This window comes from Lemur catta, chromosome 7, assembly GCF_020740605.2.
Source record: "Lemur catta isolate mLemCat1 chromosome 7, mLemCat1.pri, whole genome shotgun sequence".
Taxonomy (NCBI): domain Eukaryota; kingdom Metazoa; phylum Chordata; class Mammalia; order Primates; family Lemuridae; genus Lemur; species Lemur catta.
This window is the reverse complement of record NC_059134.1, coordinates 106123677-106139187: the sequence shown is the minus strand read 5'-3', so window position 1 is coordinate 106139187 and position 15511 is coordinate 106123677. Positions and strand designations below refer to the sequence as shown.

Below are 15511 nucleotides of genomic sequence, written 5' to 3'. Positions count from 1 at the left end.
TGCCCCCACTGCTGCCAGTGGGCGGGGGCTTCTCGGGCCAAGCAAAGAGCCCCCTGAATTGGAGAGTGGAGGGGCATGTGGGCTGGGGCAGGGGACACGGGGGGCATTCTGGAGTGAAAGCCGCGGGCAGAGTGCAGGTGGGGCGTCTGGGCCCCATGCTTGTGGCACCGTCCGGCATGGCCATGGTGGCAGGTGACGTATGTGACCAGTCCTCTCCTGAGCTGGCCCCTGAGGGGGGCACCCACCGGGACGCTTCTGCCCACAGGCAGCCCCTCCCCACTCAGCAGTCTCCCCGAGGGCCCCATTTGTGAGCAAGCACACGCCGGAGGAGGGGAGTCTGCTGGCTTTATTCACAGACCCCAGGGGACAGGGACAGCGAGGACAGAGATGCAGGGGGCACTCCGGGATGGCCCCTGCGTCCCCAGGATTCTCACAGAGCCACAGAGGGGGCCTCGGCGCAGGGGCTGGAGGATGAGGAGTGCCGCGCGTGGGCCTGGGAGGGAGTGAGGGCCCAGGGTCTCTGCCTCGGGGGGCTTCTTCCGCCCCCTTACTTCCAGCGCCCACCGACCTTGCCTTTGGCCGGGGTTCCGGCCTTCTTGCTGCTGCAAACGGGAAGCAGATTGCTGGTGAGTGTCCGGCCGAGCCGTGGAGGGCAGCCCTGCGAGGCCAGGCCCCCTCTGGCCCACAGCCTTGGGCTGGCCAGGGCAGACCCCAGCCCGACCACTCTGCCCACCTGACTGCTGGGGGGACGGCCCGTCCCCGACTTCCCTGGCACACACACCCAGCTTCAGTGCAGCAGTGCCCACTCACCTGTGCCGGGCCTCGCCACAGCCTGGGCGGTTAGCGTGTTAGGAGGGGCTGCCACGGCGAGCCAGGACCCTCTACACCTGCCCAGCCCCTCATCCTCCCTGCAGACAGGCCCCCGGGGGGAAGGCTGTCACAGCAGGTGACTGTCACCTTCCCAGCTGCTTCACCCGAGAAGAGTCTGTGCCCCTCTGGACAGCAGCCTGGGGGCAGTGGTCCCCAGGGGCCGACCCGCCTGTCTGCGGCCCTTTGCACGGGCCAGGAGGGAGCTGTGTGCTGGTCAGGTGCACGGCAGGTGGGGGGACGAGAGCACCTGAGCCCTGGGGGCCGCCCCGCGCAGAGCCCTGGCTGGTGAGGGCTGTGCCCTTACATGCGTTCCTGAGCACCTCACACGCATGCACATGCACATGCACACGCGCACACACACAGCACTGCACCGCTGGCTTTCGAAGGGGCTGCGATGAGCCGGGACCTCACTACAGGGACAGGGCGGTGTGCCTGCCCCCCCAGCCACACTTCGTGGACAAGGAGCCCACCCTGGTGCGCAAGCCAGCCGGCTCGCGGGAGGAGGGAGGGAATCCCAGGAAACACTGAACCTCCAAGGAGCCCCCAGAACGTGGGGTCCTGGGGGCACGTGAACTGGCTACACGGTGGGCACCAGCACTAGGTCACCTTGGACACTGGGTACAGGCCCACGTGGTGGGCAGCTGTCCTAGAGGATCCACTGCCCATGGGGACACAGTGTCATGGGCAGAGGGGTCACCACCCTGAGGAATTGGTGGTTTGGCTAAGTGTCACAGAGGGCTGCTGACAGGGCCCAGCCTCTCGACTCCCTGCCTGGTCACCCTCGAGGTTGAGTGGCTGTGGGACGGCCAGGCTGGCTGGGCCAGGCCGCTCCCTGCAGCCAGTGCGGACCCGGGGAGGGTGTCCCGGAGGCCCCACCCGGCTCCCTCCTCCTGGCGGCCGGTGCGGGTGAGAAGGGGCCGTGGGCCCTGCACATGCTGGCCCGAGGCCGCCGCCAGCCCGGTTCGGGGGTCGGCTGGAACGGCCGAGCGGGCACCGGCCGAGGCTACTCACTGCTTCTGGGCCTGGTCGATGCGGCTCCTGAGGTTGGTGATCTGCAAGGACACAGCCACTCACTGCGGCGCCCGGGGCCGGCGGGCGGGCGCCCTGCTTCGCCGTGGTGCGAGCTGGACCTGCTGCCCCAGGCCTCCTGTGCCGCCGCAGGGCGCTCGACTCCCTTACTGTGTCCTGGTTCCGTGGCCCTCGGGCGCGTGGCTCGGACTCACTCTGGCCGCCTGCACTGGCCTGGCCTGGGCTCCCACACACGCAGCTCTGGAGCCGGCCACTTACCTTCCAGCCCGCGCGGGATGCGGGGCAGGGGCGTGGCGTGGCCGGTGGGGGAGGCCCGCAGGCCCCTCCTTCCCAGCCCCCAGCTCCCTCCTGGCCACGGAGCTCCAGGCCTCGTGGTGGCAGCCCTCCTGCTGCGCCTGGCTAGGGGTGGAGCCCTTCCTCACCTGCCAACAAGGGTGGCTCAGAAGCCACCAGGCCACAGGCCGAGGGAGGAGGGGCAGGAAGGAGGCGCTGGGCCCCCTGCCGCCAGCATCCTGGGCCACCCAGGTCTTGCCATGCGAGAGGCTGGCCGTGCACTGCACACATGAGCCTGGCCACGGGGCTCCGCTACTTACAACTTGGCCAGCATCTGCACCCTGGCCCGGACATTCATGATCTAGAGAGACCAAGACGGTTATGTGGCTGGATGGGCAGCATGGCCTCTAGGCCCCGCTGGGCACTGGCCTAGCCTGGCCATGGCCCTCCAGGCTCTCTGAGCCCCTGGGACCAACGTGGACTGAGTGCACCCGGAGGTGGAGGGTCCCTGGCTCACTCTGGGACGGTGTGGTGAGGCCCATCCCAGGGCCAGCCCCTTCAGGACTTGTCCCCAGTGCCTGGGCCATGCCGGCCTGCAGGGGCGCATCTCCTCCTGGGATAGTTCTGGGAGGGGCACGCCCTGCCTCTGCTAGAGGTGAGAAAACCGAGGCACAGATGGATGATGGTCTGCCCTGAGCACCTGAGGCACTGGGATGTGCCTGTGGGAGTTTAGGAGGCCCGTGAGCATGAACTGCCTCCCCAGCGACCCTGCGGGCGTGAGGGGTGGGCAACGCGGCTTTGATGGCGAAGCTGGAGGTGTCTGTGTCTGCACCAAGCGCACTGTCACTCGAGACTGGCACCCCACCGCGGGCCCACGTGGGGCTTCAGAGAGTGGGAGATGCCCTGATGGCCCCCGGCTGCACAGAGTGCCCCGCAGGCCTCCCTGGCCCCAACTCTGCCCCCCGCAGAGCCCACCGGGAAGGTTTCTCCCCTTCCTAAGCCCCCCAGGCCGCCCCAGGGGGGCAGCCCCCTTCCCAGCGAGGGTAGAGGAGGGTGTCGCCCTCTCGCCTGCGCTGGGGAAGTAGACGTCTTGGTGGCAGAGGCTGCAAGGGAGGGACGCCCCTGCAGCAGAGGGACTTGGTGCCCCAGAGGTGAGCTCGGCCACCTGGGGCTTCCTGAGAGCCGGGGCTTCTGGAAACGGGCCCTGATGCCACTCTGCAGCTCGCTCCCTCCTGGCGGCCCCACTGCAGGGTGGAGGACAGGCCCCAGCAGGACAGGGGCCACGGCTGGGGCCAGCGGGGACAGTGGGGACAGTAGGGCCACTGGGGACAGTGGGGACAGTGGGGCCACTGGGAACAGTAAGGACAGTGGAGCCACTGGGAACAGTAAGGACAGTGGGGACAGTGGGGCCACAGGGGACAATGGGGACAGTGGGGACACTGAGACCACTGGGGACAGTGGGGACACCGGGAACAGTAAGGACAGTGGGGACAGTGGGGCCACGGGGGACAATGGGGACAGTGGGGACAATGGGACCACTGGGGACAGTGGGGACACCGGGAACAGTAAGGACAGTGGGGACAGTGGGGCCACGGGGGACAATGGGGACAGTGGGGACAATGGGACCACTGGGGACAGTGGGGACACTGGGAACAGTAAGGACAGTGGGGACAGTGGGGCCACGGGACAATGGGGACAGTGGGGACAATGGGACCACTGGGGACAGTGGGGACACTGGGAACAGTGAGGACAGTGGGGACTGTGGGGACAGTGGTGATGGCCGCACAGGCTTCTCAGCCCCAGGGCGCCAGGCGGGCAGGGGTGACGACGCGGACACAGGGAGGTGCCCCCTGGCGGCGGTGCCTGCACTCACGTCATATCTCTGGCGTTTCAGCTTCTCCCCGTATTCGAACTTGTCGGTCTCAAGTTTGTACAGGGTGTCCCAGAGCTCCTTGGCCTTGTCCCTGGGGAGGTGGACGAGGTGAGGCCTGGCTGCAGAAGCCACACAGGCCACGTCCAGGCCCCTGCTGTCCTCCTGCGGCCACGGGAATGGCCACACAGCCCCGGACCACCCGGCCGCCATGCCGCGTCGCCGGGGCAGCCTCCCTCACCTCAGTTTGTCGTCGCTGAGGTGGTCGATGTTCAGCGGCTTCCGTCTCTCAGCAAGAATCTTCTTCTTCATCTCTCGGGCCGTCTGCTTCTTGCCTCTCTTCTGGTCGGCCTGGCCGGGACAGGTCGGGGCAGCCTGGCCTCAGGAGGGGCGGCGGACGGCGGCGGCCCCCAGCTCCCGCCCTGTGCCCGCGCGCACCTTGGCCAGGTAGCTGCTATAGTTGGCTCCCATGGAGGACAGAGCCTTCTTCTTCTTCAGGTCGTCCTCGGCTCTCCTCTTGGCGTCCTCCTCCTCCCGCCTGGCCTTTTCCTCCTGCGGAGACCCGTCCCCGAGCCCTCAGGGTGGGGCGAGGGCAGGCGCTCTGGGCAGGGGTCAAGGACCCACCCTGGCCTAGAATGCACCGGAAGGGAGCTCTGCGTCCTGGCCAGGGTCTTGCAAGGGGTCCGTGGGGCAGGGCTTTGGCCAGCAGCTCTGATCACTGGCCACTGGTGGTGGGACTCCCCAGGAGAGGAGGGGCCGAGACCCTGCATTCCTCAGGGCCCGGGGCTCAGCGTCAGGGGCGGGCACCGTCCTCACCGCCAGCCGGTTCTGGCGCTCCCGCTCCTTCTCCGCGCGAATCCTCTGCTGCTCAGCTCTCTCCGCACGACGCTTCTCCTGTGGCCAGAGGCGTGGTCAGCCCAGCCGGGCCCACCCCGGTCCCTGAGGTGCCCAGCACCCCCTGCAGCGGAGCCTCCCACACGCACGATTCTCTCCTTGAGAGCTATCAGCTCCTCCTCCTCCTTCTTCCGGGCCTCGAAGTGGCTGTCAATGAGAGCCTGGAGCTCCATGAGGTCCTTGTTCTGGCGTTTCTTCTGGATATCCTGTGGGTGGGAGAGGATCTGTGCCCACCATGCAAGCTGAGAGTGGCAAGGGGCCTTCCATCCTCCCCACACCCTCATGGCTGCTGTCCTCCCAGGGGCCTGGCACAGGCAGGGACGGTGCCCTTCCTGTGGGGAAGCCCAGGCTCTGCCCAGACAAGAGGCTGTTGCCACCCCTGGCACGGGCTGGCTTTGCCTCAGCTCTGCCCATCTTCCCAGGGGCCCTGCGTGGCCTGGCAGAGGGAAGACTGCAGTGAGACAGGTGTTTTAGATGAAGAGATGGGTGGGTGTGTGAACAGATGGATGGAGGAAGAGATGGATGTGTGGGTGGATGCATGGGAGGGTGGATGTAGGGGTGGGTTGGAGAAATGGGTAGGTGGATGAATGGATGGGTGAGAGTGTGGATGAGTGGATGGAGGGGTGGGAGGATGAAAGAGTGGGTGTGTGGATGGATGGGTAGGTGGTTGGATGGGTGGATGGATGGATGGATGGATGGATGAGTTGGTGGATGGATGGGTAGATGGATGGATGGGTGAGTGGATGGATGGATGGATGAGTGGGTGAGTAGGTGAGTGGATGGGTGGATAGGTGGATGGATGAGTGACTGGGTGAGTGGATGGGTGGGTGGGTAGATGGATGAGTGGCTGGGTAGGTGGATGAGTGGGTAGATGGGTCGATGGGTGGATGGATGAGTGGCTGGGTGAGTGGATAAGTGGGTAGATGGGTAGATAGGTGGATGGATAGATGAGTGGGTGAGTAGGTGAGTGGATGGGTGGGTGGGTGGATGGATGAGTGGCTGGGTAGGTGGATGAGTGGGTAGATGGGTAGATGGGTGGATGGATGAGTGGCTGGGTGAGTGGATAAGTGGGTAGATGGGTAGATAGGTGGATGGATAGATGAGTGGGTGAGTAGGTGAGTGGATGGGTGGGTGGATGAATGAGTGGATGGGTGGGTGGGTGGATGGATGAGTGACTGGGCGGGTGGGTGGATGGATGAGTGGGTGGGTGAATGGATAGAAGAATAGATGGGAGAGAAGGGAAGACAGATGTCTATTCTTAGGGGAGAATCCTCTGGTCCAGGGGTGAATTATGGTAGCATTGCCTGGAACCAGGAAGCCCCACTCTGTCTACTCGGAAGAGATGAACTTCTGAGCCCCAACCTGGAGCCAGAGGGCTGGGGTGTGGGGGTGGTAGCTGTGTCAATCTGAGTTTCACAAACTTACATCGAAGTCTACTTTCTCCCCTTCTGGGATCTTAGGAGCAGTCGGGAGTCTGAGGGGGAGAGAGAGAGGCTGGTGAGCAGGGACCACTGGAGACGTTCCTGGAGGGGTGGTCTGGCCCCCCGGGCTGCAGCTGCAGGCCCCGCACCAGCTGAGGGCACCTGGCCTGAACTTCTTGTCAGATTTACAACCTGCCCTCCCGGCAGTGCTTGGCCCCTTCGAGAAGGGTCCACCTTTCACTGCCACCCACTCTGCAGCCCCTGGACGCTCCAGTGCTGCTTCCCCGCACCTGCCCAGGGGCACTCGGTTTCTCTCCCACACACAGGGACAGACACAGCTGGCCCAGCCAGATTGGAGGCCCCGTGGCCAGGGTGGGCTGCACGACCCTTCGAGTTTCTCTGGCCGCTCTTTAATCTTTCTTTCTGGGGGGCCGGAGGAAGGGGGAGGGGGCTGGGAAGAAAGCTCTTGGAAGAGGAAGTGGGGCCCCCATCCGGCTGGGGTACGACCCCTCCTCCCACCAATACATTCCAGACGGAGCAAATAGTTAAAACAACAGCAATTTTTTAAAACAAGCCATAGAAGAACGTGGAACGGAATATTGATCAAAAACTGGAGTGGGAAAGGATTTTCTAAGCTCCAAGCACCAGGTCCCTGTGCGGGAAAGACAGCCAGATGACTCCGTGCAAATGAAAAACTCATGCCTGTGAGAAAACCAAAAATTGAGAGGCAAAAAAAAAAAAAAAAAAAAAAACTCACCCAAAAAAAGCAGTCTAAAAAAATATTTTCAGCAAATACAGAGGAGACTTATATCCTTATGCAAACTGATGATTAAGAAAACACAGAGACGCCTCCGCCAGAGATAAATGAGCGCGGCGCACAAGCCGCCCGTTCTGGGGAAGAAAGGCGGCAGTGAGCGCGGCCGCGGCGGAATGTGGGGTGCAGCGACCGTGCGAGGCCGTTGCTCATCCATCAGGGGCCGACGTCAAAGCAGGCTTCTGTCCTCGCTGAGGGGTGTGGGGCGCAGGCCCCGCACGGCCCACGTAGGAGCCGGCCTTGGCCAGGCCCTTGTGGAAAGCAATTTGGCAGCGGTGCCGGAGTCGTAAGAACATTCGTCCTCTCTGACCCAGTAATTCCAGCGCTGGGCGCCTGCCCAGGGAAATAACCCTGGAGACGGACGGCGCTCCCACCCAGCGTTATTTATGACGGTCAAACACCGGGGAAGCCGGCGACGGGGGAGCGGGTAGGAAAATTATGGTTTGTCCAATTGATGGAATATTATGTGGCCATTCAAAATATTTGAAAAGACGATGTAAAAACATGGAAAAATACTTATGAATAGTGCTAAATCTTAAAAAGGCAGAATTCAAGGTCGTATAGACAGTATGATGTTTGAAAAACAGCACAGAGTTTAAATCTTTTTTTCCGAGCCCTCTGCGTGGAAAAAGAGTAGGAAGAAATAGGGCCTTCCGCCTCTTCCTGCTCCTTCCCGGTCTGGCCGGCCGGGCGGGGGAGTTAGAGATTATTTTTTTTTCTTCGTTTGACTTTTACGTATTTTCCAAATTTCCTTTAATGGGGTGTTTTATTTTCATAATGAAAATACAAACAATTTTTCTAAAACGAGAGAGTATCTCGTGACCGTGCGCTGCTTTGCTCAGAGTTGCAGAGAGCCAAGTGCAGAGCACAGAGACGCGCCGGCCCCGGGCACAGTCCCGCTCCTCCCTCGAGGGGCTGCGGCTCCCACGTGGGAGCAGGAACGTGGCAGAGCCACACTGAACGAGTGTCCCCGAAACCCTCGCAAGCCGGGCAAGGCTGTCATCGGGAGAACCGCTGCCCAAAGGGGCCCAGCAGCCCCTGCGCGGCCGACTACGTGGGGCACTGCGAAGGCGCCGTTCCGAAGGGGGCTCTGGGCGAGACCCCCTCTCCCTCCCACCACCCACTTCCTGTCTATTTTCACATCTGTGGTCCTGGGAGACCCCACAGTGTGGCTGGGCTCGGCGGGGTCATGAGGAGCCCGTCCCCCCCAACCCCCGCCTCCCCTTCCCTGCCTGACTCTTCCCCACCCTGCAGCACCCCCTCCTTCCTTGGTCGGTGGCCTCCTCCTGCAGGAAGCCCTCCTTGCCTACGCTGGAGGACCCCGGCAGACACCCTCCTGCACTCCTGGAGTCCATTTCTTGGGCGACCCTGGGCCTGTCGGGCCACACGCTTGGGCTTCTCCTCCAAGCTTGGCTCCGGGCCTGCGCCCGGCCTGCCCCAGTCACCCGCCCCGCACACACTCAGCGTCCAGCTCTGCCCGGGCGCCACACTCACTTGGGTCTCGGCTTCTCTTCTGGTCACCACCGCACAGCATGGGGAGGAGAGAGAGACGGTGAGAGTGGACCGGGCACTGCAGCCGCCAGACAGCACCTCAACCGGGGCCCGGGACCACCTTGCTGGGGGCTCCCTGGGCCCTGTCTGGGGCCGCCTGCGTCTCCGGCTGAACTCACTGTCCCCCTCCCCCCACACCCCCCAAAACAAGAGGGTCTTGTCTGCATCCAGGCCTGTGACAGCCCCTGGTGTTCCCCAGGAGGGCTCAGGACGTGGGGCCAGGAGGAAGGGAGGGGAGGAAGAAGAGAAATGAGGGTGCAGCACTTCAGAAGGCGGGAAGGGGGGAGGGAGGGAGGAGGAGACTCCGGGGACAGGGGGTCAGGGCAACGGGGAAAGAAGGGGCTTAGGAGAAGTCACCCCGACAGGTGCCAGGGCCCCCCGTCTGCCCTCCTTGTGCAGCGGCGAGGCACCCAAGCCCGTGCCAGGCGGAGAGAGGCCCAGCAGGTCCTCTCTGACCCTTGCGGGCAGAGCCGGGGCCCAACCTTCCAGGTCCTTCTATGGCTCCTCTGCGGCACAAGCGCACGTGCAAGAGAAAAGCCGCGCAGCTGCAGGGGGGCAGGCCAGTGGGCAGGGGCCCTGTCTCCTGGACCCTTTCTTGCCTGCGGGCACCTCTGCCTGGACCCCAGGAGCGCCCCCAGCTGGGGCCAGAGAATTGCTGTCTGTGGACGGGTGGCCAGTGGCACCCAGGGGACCCCTGCCAGGAAGGCGTAGTGAAGCGTGGGAGGGACACAGGACCTCACCCAGAAGGGCCAGGGGTGCTGTCCCTTGGCTGTCCCCTGCATCTGCGCCTCTGGTCTGTCCCATGGGTCTGGCAGGGCTGACTTTGGAATCCGAGACCCTCCCTGACCTGGAGCTTTCTGGCTGCGGTGGGTGCAGCCTCTGCCCTTGGGCAGTTCCTGGCTCGGGGCTTCAGGGTCCAGCTGAACCCCGTGAGTCCCAGACGGTTATGTTCATCGAGCCTCTCGGCCCCTCAGCCTGTGACAGCCTCTGTCCATGGCCTCACGCCCAGCCCCTGCCAGCCCCAGCCCACGGAGCCCCCACTGGAGTCGAGAACGTCCACTGTGGCCCCCTCAGCGGGCGGGAGCCCAGGCCCGACCACCCACAGGCACTCCTGACCTGCAGCGACTGTGCCCTTGCCCCGGGGGGTCCTCGGGAGCCCAGACCCCTCCCTGCCGCGGACTTTGCTGAAAGCAGCCCCTGACCGAGGCCCCGTGGGGTGGGGCCAGGGCGACGGAGGGGGTGGGGAAGACAGCCATGCAGCCAAGCGACACAGCGGCCCCGGGGCCTGCCTCCCTGCTCCGGCCCCCAGCACCCCATCCATCCGTCTGTCCGTTGGGTCTGTCCCCCACTGTCTGGCCTCGGTGCTGGCTCCAGGGAGGCCTGGTGCCCCGTGAGCCCACGGGCTGTCTCCTGGACACCTCCCACCTGCGGGGCCCGGGAGTCACCCCACCCTCGGCTGGCTCTCCTCTTCCGCACGGGCCGGGGAAGGAGGACTTGCAGGGGCCAGGCCCGGCGGGGGGAGCCCCGCAGCCCACCAGGGCTGTGAGTGAGGGGCTGGAAGAGCTCCCCGACCCGGACCCCTGACCTCAGTGTGCAGCTCCCGCACCCCCACCCAGGGGCACGGGGAGGGCAGGCCCACCCAGGGCCCACCCAGGGCCGACCCGCTCCCGGGCGTGTCTGGCTCTGGCTCGGGCGCCGGTGGGATGCTGGGCCCTGACTGACTGCTCCTTTGCACGCATGGCCCCCGGCTGTTCCCGTCCCCACGTCCCTGCCTTGGGCCTCAGCTTCACCCACTCGCCCCTCCCCCTCCCTGCAGCCTCACCCCTCCCTCCACTTCCCTGCTCTGGCTGGATAACTGGGGCAGGGCCTGCCTCCCTGCCTCTGCCACTCCACCCTAGTGGATCCGGAGGGTCCCAGTGGACCCAGCATCACCTTCCCAAAGCCTGCTCTGCACACAACCTCCAGGCTGGCCACACCCCGTGCTTCACCCTCCTTCTGGTGGCCCCAAAGCGACCTCATTGACCACAAGCCCCTGACTGCTCTCTGCCAGGGAGACCAGGAGCAGGCCTGCCCCCCGCCAGCCAGTCCCATCTGAGCCAGGGTCCCCACTCTGTCCCCACCCAGGGGCAAGAACAGGGTTAGTCAGTGGTGGTGAACGTCAGTCATGAAGGGAAGGTGGGAGAGAGAGAGGAAGGAAGGACAGAAGGGGGGAAGGGGGGCTCCGGCCTGGAGGACAGGGGCGCTGGCGTACCTTCTTGGACTTCCTCTGCAGGGCAGCACCGTGGGGGGAGAGGGGCGGGAGGGAGAGAGAACCAGGAGAACCAGCGTGAGTTGAGGGGCAGAGGAGGTCGGGCTGGGGTAGCGGGGTCTGAGCAGAACCAGGGTGAGTGGGTTACGCGGCCCTCTTGTTCCTTCTCGGCTCCTGGCACACCCACACTGACCACATGTGCCCATGTGGCATTGAAGTCATGTCACATACCTGGTTCATGAACTTCATGGACTAAGGAGGGCCATGGAACAAGAGGCAAAACCGAGGGTCAGAGGTCAAAGGAGAAAGGAATCCGAGGTTAATGGAAAAACAGCCCATCGCCACTCGAGGCCAAGGAGGGGGCATGCGGGAAGCAAGCGGGACAGAGTTAGCCCAGGTGCCGCCCCCGCCCGGGCCCACGTCCCCACGTCCCCACGTCTCCACGTCCCGCCACCTGCTCTCGGAATCTCGGGGCAGGAGGGGCTCAGAGACCTGAGTCCACCCCCAGCATGTTCTGTCCCACAGATGGGGAAACTGAGGCCCAGGGGCTAGTCTGGGATGCTGGCTTTTGCCACTGTGGTGATGCCTCATGACCGCTCTGGTTATGGGGACCTGGTCCTTGCTCCCCCGACCTCCTGTCCGTCCTGGGGCCCCAGAAGGACCGGCTTGCCTCCGCTGGGGCTGCGAGGCCCACGCGTCCAGCTGCAGCCTGGGGGACTGGCGCCAGGACGGGAGGGCAGGGCCTGTGGCCCAGGGAAGCAGAGCCACAGAGGGCTGGGGTGGCACGCCCAGGACAGCCCCATTTCCTGCGCCCCAAGAGAGGAGCACCCATTCCCTTCCCTTCCATCATGGGGTGGTTTCCAGCCTCCAGAGGTGCTGGCAGCCCGGGGCACGGGTGGCGGCTCATCCACTGTCCTGAGCACGGGACCCCAGCCTGTGCCCCGCCCCTCGCCTGGCCGTGCCCTGAGGAGTCCCACGACAGAGGGCTGTGGCAGGCCCTGCTGGGGGTACAGGGGGATGCTCGAGGGAGGCTGGCTGGCTGGGCTGGTGTGCTGGCCCCACGGCCAGGTGCGGGGCTCCGTCTGCCTCCTCTCCCCGAGATCTGGCCCAGCCCAGGGTCAGACGCCACCCCGGGCTCTCGGTTCCCCACCTGGGGCAGGGGCCAGGCTGGCCTCTGTCTGGTCCTGCAGTCTCCCCACTGCCCCTGTGCTCGGGGCACCCTCCCAACCTGGAGCCCAGCCCCCTCCAGCCCGGGAAGTGCATGTTCCTGGTAGGGGCCCTGGCTGTGCTCCGTGGACGTGTGGGAAAGGGTCCCACCCTCGGGGGCCCGGGCCCTCCCTGGTCAAGCATTGCCATGGTTAGTGGGTTACTCGGGGGCCACATGTGGGGGCCCCTTGGCTGACTGGTGCCTCGTGGCTTCCCTGCCCCTCCCCCACCCCACACGGGCTCCAGCCAGGCCCCGGGCCCCACATGGGGACCAGAAGTCCTGTGTCCTCGTACCTTCCTCATGGACTTCTGCAGCGAAGGAGCCAGGGTTTGAGGGCCGCAGAGAGGAGAGAGAGAGGGTTAGACAGGAGCACACGGCACGTCCTTAGAGGCGGGGCGGGGGCTGGGGCAACGACCCGGTGGAGTGTCGCGGTGGGGTGGAGGTCAGCGGGGCCAGGAGGCCTGGGGGCCGTGGGGGCCGGGGTCCTGGACCCCACTTACCTTCCTCCTGGGCCTCCTCTGTGGGTGGGAGAAGCCAGAAGCAGGAGGCGGCGGGTGCACAGAGAGGGAAGAAGGACAGTCGTTAGAGGGGTGCACTGGGGTGGCGAGGACAGGGGGCTGGCCCACCACAGCCAGCCTGGGAGCAAAGGCTCTCGCCACGGCCGCCCCAGGGCCACTCAGGAATGCGTCTTTCCACCTTTTCGGCAGAAAAAAGAAAGGTTTTGCTCCCATTGTTAGGTACCCATGTGTTTTCAAAATATTTTCAAAACAGCACCCAGAACTCCGCACGCCCAAGTGGAGCGAGTGCCAGGGGCTCCGCAGTGGTGCCCGTGGGGCCCGAGAACCGCAGCTCCGCACCGTTCCCAGGTGCACCTGTGCCCGGCGTTCCCGCCCACCCGTGCCTGCCCGGCACGCCCCGGTGCCCGCAGACCACACCCGGCCTGCGCAAGGGGCTCTCCGGACTCCACCCGCGCTTGCCGCTTGGGCTTGGGTGGCGTGGAGAGAGGCTGAGAGACACAGACATGGAGAGACCAGGAGACAGAGACAGAGAGAGGCTGAGACACTGAGAGACATGCAGAGAGACAGGGGCAGAGACGTGCAGAGATACTGAGAGACACACAGAGATACTGAGAGACACGCAGAGAGACAGGGACAGAGACACTGAGAGACACGCAGACAGGCAGAGACGGGCGTTGAGGAGACGGAAGGCCGTGCACACGAGGCACTAGACGTTAGCCCGAGTGAGGGCTAGCCGTGGACGCCGGCTGGTGAAGTGTTAGAGAACAGTCAACGAGTGCACACGAATTGATTACAGAGATGAGAGGTTAGTCATTAATCACCAACAAAACAAGTGTGTCACTAATTGTTAATCAGATCGCTGGTTGGTGCTGGCTGTTAGGATGAAGTAATGGTGAGGAAGAGGGGAGTTAAGGCCAAACCGGGGGGCGGAGAAGGCCTGGGTGGGGCTGCAGGCACCAAGCAGGGGAGGGGTAGGGTTCAGAGGCGGGAGGTCTGGGGACCTCGGGGCGCCAAGATTACCTTCCTCCTCGTAGGGCTCTGTGTCAGATAGAACAGAGAGAGGGGCCGCGTCAGGGGGCGGTGGGGGAGCCAGGGTGCCCACGCTTGCACCGGCCAGCGGCTTCCCCCAGCCAGGGGGGCACCGGGGGTCCTCGGACCCAAAGGGGCTGCTGGCACTGGAGGGGACCAAGCCTCTGGCGATAGTGGTGGCTTTGGGGAAGGGGTTGTGCGCGCTGGGTGCCCTCATCCTACCTCAGGCACAAAGGATGCAGAGAGGGACAGGACGGGGAGGCCCCTCGGGGCCACCAGCCCTCGCTGACAGCTTTGCGCTGTGAGCCGGGGGTGCACAGGGCGGGCCTGAGGTGTGGCCCCATCTCAGGCGCCGGGCCATTTCCAGGGGGGTCGCCCCAGAGCTCACCCATGGAATGTCGCACATCTAGGGCTCCCAGGCCAGGGGCCCAGGGCAGGGCCGGCCACCCACACCCACACCCCTGCGCCAGTGTGGCCTTCCCGCCTAGTGGTGCAAGTCAGAAGAGAACAGGTGGGACACTCACCCTCGACCTGCTCACTGTGCGCCGAGGGGTGGGGGGGCGGGGAGGGGGAGAGAGAGAAGAGTGAGGTGGCTTTGCAGGGGCAGCTGTGCAGCAAACGTCAGCGTGTCCCCCAGACTCTGCACACAAGCCAGGGGTCGGGTCCCTGGGCTGGGCGAGGAGGCGGCACTCAGACTGGTACTCACACTTCCTCGTCAGACATGGTGGGGCTGGGTTGTCTCTGCGGAGAGAAAGGGCCGAGAGGACGCTGGAGTTGCCTGGGTTTAGAAGTGCTGGGACGGGTGGGGGGTGGGCTGTAAGGGGACATCCACGCACGGGGTCGGGGCCAGCTCTTCCGCCTCGGGCGTGTCTACCTCACGCACTCGAGGCCTCCTCACGGCCCCCACCCAGCCCTCTTCGCCCCACACTCTGGCCCCCCTGCCTGGCTCCAGAGGGAGCTGCACAGAATGCCGGACAGCCACGGTGTCCACCCCCACCGGGGCAGACGTCCCCTCTGTGGCATATGAGGAGGGACCCCGAGTGCAGAGTGCCTGTCCAGGCCCTGACGCCCGACTCTGGCAAAGTCCTGCTGATCTGAGCTAGAACCAGCCTCTTGGTGGTCTCTGCTCAGTGGGCCTAGGCTGGGGCGCTCCCTGGGAGCCCCTCGCTGACCGAGCCGGGCTTCCACAGATGGGTGACCGGACCGTCTCTCCCTGCCTGCCCCACCAGGCCCTGTGGGAGCCCCTCTAAGTCCTCCTGCACCTCCTGGCTTCCTTCGAGGGCCGCCTGTTTTTGTGGGTGCCCCAGCATCTCCTGTGTGTCCCCCACGGCCCTCTGAGGAGCCCTCTTCCAAACCCCGGAGCAGGGGCCATTGTATCTCCCTTCCCCTGAGCTCGCTGGGGCCGAGGGCGGCTGTTTCTCTGTGCGCCCCCCGCCCCGTGCCTGCGTGGCTTGCACGTGTGCTGTGTGAGCCCCGGGGACAGCCCCGTGTTCCTCCTGCTTTCCCAGGCCCCGTGGATGTGCTTGAATTTGTCACTGTCCGTTCTGTGCCTGGGGCTGGCTGCCCACGTCCAGGTGCGGCGGCATTGGGCCAGTGTGCTTGGGGACCGTCTCCGTGAGCTGGCTGCTGCACATGCTGGGGGCCGCGGGGCCTGGGAATGCTCACAGCTGCATCAGCATGTTGGCCCAGGGTTTCAAAAAACAAAGACCATTACAACACACTGCAGCTCACTTGAAGACAATAGTTACGGTCTCCCCAGGGAGCTTCGTATAAGAAAAACAAACGTT

The 15511-nt window shown here is 64.8% G+C and overlaps 1 protein-coding gene across 5 annotated transcripts; it reads right to left on the bottom strand.

Annotated features, from left to right (window-relative positions):
• Nucleotides 1–357: 357 nt before the first annotated feature.
• On the bottom strand, nucleotides 358–13966 carry TNNT3 (troponin T3, fast skeletal type). 5 transcript variants are annotated; one of them, XM_045556842.1, is made up of 11 exons: nucleotides 13947–13966; nucleotides 12678–12695; nucleotides 12471–12485; nucleotides 6362–6369; nucleotides 5026–5142; nucleotides 4859–4936; nucleotides 4481–4594; nucleotides 4284–4393; nucleotides 4046–4136; nucleotides 1882–1922; nucleotides 358–602 (listed from the first exon to the last, which is right to left on the bottom strand). In XM_045556842.1, the coding sequence occupies exons 5-11, from the start codon at nucleotides 5107–5109 to the stop codon at nucleotides 548–550; spliced, it is 573 nt and encodes a 190-aa protein (XP_045412798.1). In that variant the 5' UTR covers nucleotides 5110–5142; nucleotides 6362–6369; nucleotides 12471–12485; nucleotides 12678–12695; nucleotides 13947–13966; the 3' UTR covers nucleotides 358–547. The 5 variants fall into 5 exon arrangements, with proteins under 5 accessions (XP_045412798.1, XP_045412796.1, XP_045412797.1 ...); XM_045556840.1 differs by lacking the exons at nucleotides 12471–12485; nucleotides 13947–13966 and adding an exon at nucleotides 8666–8684 and having other exon boundaries at nucleotides 6362–6410; XM_045556841.1 differs by lacking the exons at nucleotides 12471–12485; nucleotides 12678–12695; nucleotides 13947–13966 and adding exons at nucleotides 8666–8684; nucleotides 11202–11413 and having other exon boundaries at nucleotides 6362–6410.
• Between the last annotated feature and the right edge of the window lie 1545 nt (nucleotides 13967–15511).

Bases quoted from the DNA above. Each gene is read 5' to 3' on its own strand.
- TNNT3 (XM_045556842.1), bottom strand. From the start codon at position 5,109: ATGGAGCTCCAGGCTCTCATTGACAGCCACTTCGAGGCCCGGAAGAAG. The intron at 4,937-5,025 runs GTGCGTGTGGGA...CTCTGGCCACAG, and splicing joins TAGCTCTCAAGGAGAGAATC to GAGAAGCGTCGTGCGGAGAG. The intron at 4,137-4,283 runs GTGAGGGAGGCT...CCACCTCCCCAG, and splicing joins CTCAGCGACGACAAACTGAG to GGACAAGGCCAAGGAGCTCT.